Here is a 9,370-nt window from a genome sequence, read left to right as displayed (position 1 = left end):
CGTTTAGGGCACAACGGCTAGCTTTTTAAGGGAGTGATCTCGAGTAGTCAGCCCAACGGCTACTTCCCAAACCCGAGTTACTGAACCGTGGGGCCCGCTTCCGACACGCTTTTTCACGTGAAGTTCCACGTCACCCGGGGCGTTTGGGCCTTTAATTAATTGTATTCAATGATTTTGAAGTCCGCTGGGAGCGCCACTGCAGGGGTCCTCTTTTTACGTCATTAAATGAGGGGGCTACTGAGACGTTGGTTTGATTAATTGCAAATGAATTGTTGTTTGAGGTCCGATTAATTGATGGGCCAGTATTTACAGGTTAATGATGGCGCAGAGGATGGAAGTGTCTTTAATGGATTGAAATGTGCTCTGACGTCCACGGAAGGCGTTAAAAGGTTGCACCCTGTCCGAAGTGCGGTTCTTTTCTGGTGATTTTTCGCAGTCAGCGGAGCATGTGGAAGAGGCAGAAGCAATCATAGCGCAAGCTAAAACGGATCCAACGAATCTTCACTTCTGAATCTTGTTTCGCAGCTCGCGAGGGTTTCAGGTATGGGGTTCGGTTCCTTTGCCGCACTCTGAATCGGCTCTATCTTGCGTCATTTTGGCCCCGGTTTCAAGTGGGCTAGGGTTTTATGTCATGGGAATCGGTTAATTTTGTTGATGGAGGCTTTGAGAATTCAATTCAGTAGACGAGGTCTTTTTTAGATTGCTGCTTGGTCTGAAATTTGATCTAGTGAAGCTGTGTCTACAAGAGAGATTCGTTTCTGATATCTTTCGGGAGTTGCATCTTTGAAGGGCTTTGCAAATATGGGCATTGAAATTTGCGTTCTGGGCTTTTTTAAGCATGTGAATTACTGGAATTGTCGATTATTCGTATGCACAAATATAACTTTACATTCATGGAGAAATCCGGGCAAGACAACCTGTCTTTGTAGAAATTCAGTTTATCTTTCTTTAGATTTCTCACAAGTAGAAGAACTCACGACTTCTTGTATTTCTTTTAAATTTTAATTGGTTCTGTTTTGGGGTGTTCTATAAGGTCACGGTTTCGAGTCTTGTGGAATCATCGCCTGCATTTGCTGGGTGGGTGGTCACAGGCTCGAAAACTCTTCCTTGAAAAGACAATGCGGAGCCCTGTGACGGGTGTCACTGAAACTGACCCTATGAGAAAACTGGTAGTTCAGGCTTTCCTGATTATGTTGGCTTTAATTCATGGTTCTGCTAAGAAAACAGAACTACAGAAGAGAAATGCATAAACTAGATGACTTTCTGATTGTCATTATTTGGTGGGAGTTCGTGCATGGACTCGAAATTTAACATTCTGCCATGGATTCTGAAATTTGCAGATATTGCCTTCCGTCCAAAATCAATTGTGATTGGAAGATCAACCGCTCGAAAGAGATCATGTATGTGAATGCTGAAACAGTTTTGGACAATTTTTGATCATCTTGCCGGTACATACAGCTGAAGACAGAGATAACCTGAAAAGAGATATTTTCTTGTAAAGAAGAACCAAAGGTGTGGACAACCAGTTTTAGGGTTTTCAGAAATTTGGACAAGCATTATATGCGCTGTAATAAACTATTTTGCTTCTGATTTCATGGTAAGTAAAATATGCCTTCTGTTTTCAAGGTGGAAAATTATTTTATTATAATCGAGTTGCATCTGTTTGCTTTGTCTGTTTTTCTCGGTGCTTCCTGGTTCCATATTCTTTAGTGAAAAATCTTTCATGATGAAACGTTAAAGTTAAGCAGGAATTGTGGTAACTTTTAACTGATTTTACCTGCAATATTAGGGTTTTATTTTTCTTCTAAGATCGGTAGGTGGAAACTCTCAACCATTGTGACAAATCATAATATGGGCAATTATGTTAATGCTGTGCACATTTTGCACCCCGATACATTTGGTCAATATGGATAGAAATGAATACCTGGCCCCTTTATCTTGTCATGGCGAGTGTTCCTTGACTATGTTATCTATTCTTTTTCCTTTCCACATTCTTTAACTGAAGTTGTCATTCTTACCTTACCTGCTAGATAGGGAGGGTTCCCTCCGCCAAATCAGCAAGTAGATGTTTTCAGCCATTGCTACAATTTGAATTCCAGGCAAATTGTATCAGTGGGACATGGCAGAAATTCTGACATAGCTGATGGGTGATGGGACCTTTTAGCTCATTATAGCTTCTCAATCATCTCTAGTAGAACTTTGCCTACAACTAAATTGGCATATTATGAATGTTTCTATCCCCTTTTCTCCTTGTGCATAGATTTGTTTATTTTTTACTGCAAGAAAGGCGGTTTTCCTTTCAAAAGTAAAAACCTTACATCAGTAAATAGTTGGGGCCTTTCAGCTCTTACTACCATTTGCCTATACATAAATAGCTATCAGTAATTGTCATGTTTTGTATGTTTACCAATACATATATTTTTGGCATAGTTTTGTTTCTTCAGCACTGCAATAAAGTCCCTTTTCCTTTCATCTCCTCAATGCTTAAATTAAAGGTGCAGAGTTCCAACTAGTCTTCAATTTACAGAATGTAAAACCCCGACATCCTAGACAGTGGTGCATATTGCATGTAGGCTGTTATATTTTGAGTTGCTTATGATCAGTTAATATGGTTGCTGTCAGGCGTAGATTATTGTGATGTTTTCCATTTTGAAGTAGATCTTCATACATAAATACATATAAATTTTCTGTTACAGGCTGAAAACGAGAACCTCCCACCCAGGGTGATAAAAGAAATTGCAAGGGAGCTGAAGAGTCTCGATGAATCACCTCCCGGAGGTATAAAAGTGGTGGTGAATGATGACAACTTTTCAACCATATTTGCGGACATTGAAGGACCAGGTACATTATATATAAATGAATAATCCAGCAAGCACAATGCAACATATTTTGGATGTTCAATGCTTGAGAAAGGGATCATTTGTTCGTAAGTTTCATTATTTTTTTGCATGGTTATTACTAGATTTTTGAAGCATAGCTATATTTACATGTTGATGCTATTTATTGCAGCTGGCACTCCATATGAATCTGGTGTTTTTCGAATGAAACTGGTTCTAACTCCTGATTTTCCCAACTCTCCTCCCAAGGGTAATTGTTGATCCTTATGATGCTTCATCCTATTTTCATTCTCTTAAATGGATATTATATTTGCTTTAGATGTTTAGTTGCCTATAGAAGGACATCCTTTCCGTTTTTCTGCTTACTGCTTATCTAAATCAAGTATAAGGGGGATGCATGACATGTAAAAACTGAGAAATAAACTTGTGTCTTTTGATATTAATAATTGGCTTGGACTGCAGGGTATTTTGTCACAAAAATCTTCCACCCTAATATTGCAAACAATGGAGAGATCTGTGTCAATACTTTGAAGAAGGATTGGAATCCAACCCTTGGATTGCGACATGTTCTTCTTGTATGTGTTCATCCACTTATTAATTTAGCTTATTTATCATAATGTTTGTTAAGCATTGTAGTGTGTTACATTTGGCTGGACACAATTGTGCTTGTTCCATATTTTGTTTGAAAGATATTTGAGAACTGAATCTGCACATGAGGGCAGAACTCAATGGATTTTGCTCAACTAGTGGACCAGTTTTTAGTGGCCACTTTTAACTTTCTATTATTAATTGATAACCAAGAAACTTATCAATTTAGCTTATTTATCATAATTTTTGTTTGTTAAGCATTGTAGCGTGTTACATTTGGCTGGACACAATTGTGCTTGTTGCATATTTTGCTTGAAAGATATTTGGAAACTGAAGATGCACATAAGCTATTTGAATGGCATTGTAGTGTGTTAATTGCTTTGACACAACGTGGGCTTGTTGCGTACTGCTTAAATGATATTTGAAAACTCAATGGATTTTCCTCAACTCGTGGATCAGTTTTTAGTGGCGACTTTTAACTTTCTATAATTAATTGATAACCAAGAAACTTAGGGATGAACTATTTGGGGTTTTCTAGAATTTATAAGTGAATTTTAAAAATGTATTCAAAATGTTACATTGACGTGATCTGTGCACACTGCCCAGTGAAAACTGACTGGACTTCATGTGAAGAAGAAGAAACTTTGTTTGAAGAAGATTTTTTATTGCTATTTGTTGCATAGTTTGCTTTGTGTTATTATATGAACTCCGTTTTGTATCAACTCTGTATAAATTCTTGGATATTAGTTACAGGGGCTGGAGTACATGATTTTTGCCATAAATAATAGTAATGTCTTTCCCTTTCTAAACTTTGGATTACTGTTGTAGGTCATAAGATGCCTACTTGTAGAACCATTCCCGGAGTCTGCTTTGAATGAACAGGCTGGGAAGATGCTCATGGAAGATTATGAAGCATATGCAAAACATGCCAGGTATGTTATATTTTGTCATATATATGTGGAGAGTACTTACATTTACATTTTATTCATATAATTTTGGGATAGATATGGTTAGCCCTAATGTTTCTCTCTGTCCTTTGAGTACTGATCTTCAAATCTCATTTTTGTAGTTATTGACATAATTCTGGAAATTATACCATGCTTCAAGTATAATTTCTACCAACATTCCTAGTGACCAGAACTTCTTCATATTTTCCTTATGTCTGTCTTTTAAATTTATCAGGTTCTCTACATCTCTGCACTATCTAATGCTGAGTAGTGCTTCTCCATTTTCTAGGGTTAACAATCATGGGTCACCCTTTCTTATGGCCTTCTTTCTTGTTTGCACTTGTATCCCGTAACTAGTTGCTTAGGCTTGTCATTCACTGGGTTTTCTAGCCTTGAGCCTCAGTGACCTGCTTTCCTTGTGACAAATTCTGCTTTATCAATTTTTAATGGTCCTTGTGAAATAACAGTGTGAGTGTTCTTAATGGGTTCAGATCCACATACCGTAACATATCCTTTGGTAATTGTCTATGTGGATCTTCCAATGCTGGTAGTATAATTCTATTGGATAACAGCAGTAATGTGTAAACTGTTGAGACATGCTGTGAATCTAGTCAACTCTTCTGAAAAGGATATCAAAAATGCAAATGAACTTGTGATTGTGGTTAACTATACAACCTGATTTATTTATCTTCTGTTCAAATATTTGTTTCCAAGAGGTAAGATGTGCTTATGTTACAAACAAAATAATATTGATATGGGTTTCTTTTGCAGGCTCTATACAAGCATTCACGCTTTGAAGCCCAAATTGAAGAGTAAAGTGGCTATTTCAGAGTCTACTGCTTTAAATGAAGGGCCAAAAAATACCCTTGTGACCTCTCCTACCCCACTTGTGCCATGCACAACAAATAAGGAGAATAATATTCAAGATCCAAGTGTAAACGTCGCTTCAACAGAAGCTATAGGAGTTGGTGCATCAACAGTTCATAAGAAGAAGGATCTGGCTTCTACCAAAGTGCATGTTGATAAGAAAAAGCTTGATGCAAGGAAGAAAAGTCTTAAAAGATTATAGACCTTTAGGCCTTTTTATCAGTTATTTGAGTCTTTTAGCTGGTCATGTTACAAAGGTGAGCTAATTTATTCTGTGAAAGTAAAATGCATTGATCCTTTGAGGCCAGATTGAGTATGATGTATTTAGAAGCTGGAAAGGTTTGGTCTCAGAATATTTGGGAGCCAAAAATTGGGTACCTGAGACATAATTAATGGAAACTGCCCGAAGTTTATCTGTTGGTATCTATAATTATTATTTTTGGTGCCCTCTTAAATAATTGTCTTTTGCCTTCTTTTACGAGATTTCATCCATGTAAATCTAATTATTTCAGTATGTAATTTTCAATGATTGTATGCAGTTTTCGAAACAGTAGTTTTGTTGGGGCTAGGTTGTTACTCTGAATACCCAGGTCCATAATGGAAACATTGAAATATTGAGTTTCTTTGGCAATGTTGAAATTTAGTTCTTTTGCAGTAATAAGTTTTTGATTGTTGAATAGTGTGCCTATTTTTCATTTCTGTGGGTATGTATGATGTGTATTAAGAGGCTAGAAAGGCTTGGTCTCAGAACCTGCTCCAGTTATAAAACAGAATCACTATTCAGACCAGGATGATGTTTAAACTTGATATAAAAAATGAGTTGTTCTAACAGATTCAAAAAGTTTTTCTCCCTCGAATTCCCTTGTTCGATTCATCAAAACCCCGGAGCTGGTACATCTTTGAACATAAGAGCCAATCAGTTTCTCTTCCATGTTGGTTGGTGAGCTGTTCATCTGAAATGCATTGGATAAAAAACTGTATACATGTAGTAAATCCGCAGTCACCTACACAAAATCCTACAGCAGGTTCACTGTGCCAGTAGGAATTATTTTTTTGCTCGTGAAGGCATGTTCTAGAGAATCCCAAAGATTGGATAACACATTTGAACTGATAAAAATCACAGATGCTGAATGGATAACATATTTGAACTGATAAAAATCACAGATGGGGAAATGGATAACACATTTGAACTGATAAAAATCACCGAATCTGTCAATAAAAAGTAGATTAGCTCCATTCTCCAGTGGAAACTGCTTTTTGCTCCCAATGAAAGAGTAGATTAGCTCTAATGGGAACTCTTTTTGCTCCCAATGAAAGAGTAGATTAGCTCTAATGTGAACTCTTTTTGCTCCCAATGAAAGAGTAGATTCGCCCTCTTCAACGTACCATGGGGTCTTCAACAATAGCTCAATATGGTGTTCACTGTTTAGAAGCCATCCCACACCAGGTTCACTGTTTTAGAAGCCCTCTTGTAGGAATGTGTAGACTGTTGAACTTTCTGCGGGGTCTTCAACAATAGCTCAATATGGTGGTTTAGAAGCGAAAGGAATATCGTGACACATTCCTAGGAGTAATCCCTTCTGTATCTGCAATTCAAGTGGAAATTTCCTTTACAACAGGTTTCCTTCACGAGAAAGTTTATGAAGTCTGTCAGTAAAGAGAGCTTTGCGGAGTGCTTCATTTGGAACTCTTTAAGGAGAAAGTCAACATGGATTACCATTCTGTCGATGAACAGTATAGATTAATAATTTAATACTTTTACAATTAGAAAATCTTTTTTGTGACTGAGGCCTGTTCTATCTCCAAAAGATTGGATCAGCATATTTACACTGAATAGTTACAAATAGGGAAGGAAACATTATAGGGGAGAATCAATAATGATTATCAAACTTCAGATTAGTGCTCTGCGCCCTCTGTGCCAGTAGGAATTAATTTTTTGCTTACGAAGGCATGTTGTAGAGAATCCCCAGAGATTGGATAACACATTTGAACTGAAAAAAATCACAGATGGTGAATGGATAACACATTTGAACTGATAAAAATCACAGATGGGGAAATGAAAAACACATTTGAACTGATAAAAATCACCGAATCTGTCAATAAAAAGTAGATTGGCACCATTCTCCAGTGGGAACTACTTTTTGCTCCCAATGAAAGAGTAGATTAACTCTAGTGGGAACTCCTTTTTAAATGCCAAGGCCTGTTCAAATATTGGGATAAATTTACAAATAGGAGAGGAATAGGGAAGGGAACATTAGAGAAGAGAGTCAAATATTGGACAAATTTACAATAGGAGAGGAATAGGGAAGGGAATATTAGAAGAGAGAGTCTTCTCGGATTACCAAATCTGTCAAGATTAGATTAGCTCCAGTGGGAATTCCTTTTTGGGTCACTGAGGCCTGTTCAACAGGTTTATCAAATCTCTTAATAAAGAGTTGGATTAGAGTGGGAATTCCTTTTTTTTGGTCACTGAGCCTGTATCCCAAAAGATTGGATAAACTGGATAAAATTACAAATAGGAAAAGTGGAATGGAAACATTAGAGGAGAGAGTCAACAGGGATTACCAAATCTCTCAATAAAGAGTAGTTCAGCTCCACCAAATCTCTCAATAAAGAGTAGATTAGCTCAAGCGACATAAAAAGGAGTTCCTACTAGATTTGCTCCGGTGAGAATTTCTTTTTGGTCACTGAGGCAAAAAGATTGGATAAACTTGGATAAAATTACAAGTAGGAGAGGATCATCAAAATTCTTGATTAGCACCTTTCTCCGGTTAGAAATCTGTCAAGATTAGATTAGCTCCAGTGGGAATTCCTTTTTTGGGCACTGAGGCCTGTTCTAGAGGATCTCTAAAAGAGAACATTAGAGGATAGGGTCGAACATGGATTATCAAATCTGTCAATAAAGAGTAGACTAGCTCTAGTGGGGACTCTTTTCTTGTTTTCTATTTTTTGGTCACTGAGGCCTGTTCAGCAGGTTTATCAAATCTCTCAATAAAGCGTTAGATTAGAGTGGGAATTCCTTTTTTTTGGTCACTGAGCCTGCATACCAAAAGATTGGATAAACTGGATAAAATTACAAATAGGAGAGTTGGATAAGACGGATAAAATTACAGATAGGAGAGGAATATGGAAGGGAAACATTAGAGGAGAGTCAACATGTATATTACCAAATCTCTCAATAAAGAGTACTATAGCTCCACCAAATCTCTCAATAAATGGATTTGGTAATCCATTTGATTCTCCAGTTAGAACTCCTTTTTTGTCACCCGGGCCTATGCTAAAGGATCTCCAAAGATAGGGGAACATTAAAGGAGAATCAAATGGATTACCAAATCTATGGTTCCCACCCTGCTCCAGTTGTGTGGCCTGTTGTGAATCGACAAAGATTGGATAAACTGGATACTCCTTTTTGGTCACTCTGCCCTGTTGTTAATCCAAGAATAGAGTCCAGAGTCAACATGGATTACCTAAATGTGTCTAACAAAGAGTAACAAAGAGTAACAAAGACCCTTGATTGGCACAATGATACAGTTTGTACTTTTTTTTCATTCACCAAGGCCTGGGGTGTGTGGAAATAGAAAAGGGTAATTCACCCAAAGTTAATAACCAATGCCTCACGCAGGGTGAAGGCATTGGAGAAATCTTCATTTTTTTATTTCGATTATGGTCCAAGTGAAGAATTGAATTCCGTTAATTTCTTCTTTGATTTATTCATTATATTTTCCTGTGGGTAGTCATAATTTTGTAGAAATACAATGTTATTTATCATAGAAAAATTCAATTACTCTGGAGGCTGTCAAACCTGTTAGGATTTGAACTTTGGATCATTATTATGGCAATGCTGTCTTGATCACTGAAGAAGCCCAATACTTTTTCATCTTCCATTACTTACATATTCGATTATTTAAAATTAATATTCTAAATTACTGAAAATTTAATCTGTTAGTGTCCATTTTCCAATTTATTTTTTCAGAAGAAAAAAAAACTACTGGTTATATTAAAAAATATACACCATATGAAGATACACCAGTACATATGGTTCGATCATGGATGATCGGCATTTACCTGTCATTAGCAGAAATTTCATCCGAAATCCCCAGGAAGGCCATAGAAAGGATATAAAAATCCAAA

At 37.0% G+C, this 9,370-nt stretch overlaps 1 protein-coding gene across 1 annotated transcript; it reads left to right on the top strand.

Annotated features, from left to right (window-relative positions):
- Nucleotides 1-219: 219 nt before the first annotated feature.
- On the top strand, nt 220-5,548 carry LOC149167429 (ubiquitin-conjugating enzyme E2 22-like). The gene is made up of 7 exons (XM_089432977.1): nt 220-541; nt 1,341-1,597; nt 2,697-2,841; nt 3,010-3,087; nt 3,300-3,412; nt 4,254-4,357; nt 5,144-5,548. The coding sequence occupies exons 2-7, from the start codon at nt 1,595-1,597 to the stop codon at nt 5,439-5,441; spliced, it is 741 nt and encodes a 246-aa protein (XP_089289103.1). The 5' UTR covers nt 220-541; nt 1,341-1,594; the 3' UTR covers nt 5,442-5,548.
- Nucleotides 5,549-9,370: the final 3,822 nt, after the last annotated feature.

The sequence above is a fragment of the Pinus tabuliformis genome, chromosome 5_1 (assembly GCF_031772625.1).
Source record: "Pinus tabuliformis cultivar Carrire ecotype Pingquan chromosome 5_1, CPIR1, whole genome shotgun sequence".
Classification (NCBI taxonomy): domain Eukaryota; kingdom Viridiplantae; phylum Streptophyta; class Pinopsida; order Pinales; family Pinaceae; genus Pinus; species Pinus tabuliformis.
Note: the sequence above shows the minus strand (reverse complement) of the source record. Positions and strands in the feature narration are given on the sequence as shown.

Bases quoted from the DNA above. Each gene is read 5' to 3' on its own strand.
- LOC149167429 (XM_089432977.1), top strand. The intron at 3,088-3,299 runs GTAATTGTTGAT...CTTGGACTGCAG, and splicing joins TCCCAACTCTCCTCCCAAGG to GGTATTTTGTCACAAAAATC. The intron at 4,358-5,143 runs GTATGTTATATT...TTTCTTTTGCAG, and splicing joins GCATATGCAAAACATGCCAG to GCTCTATACAAGCATTCACG.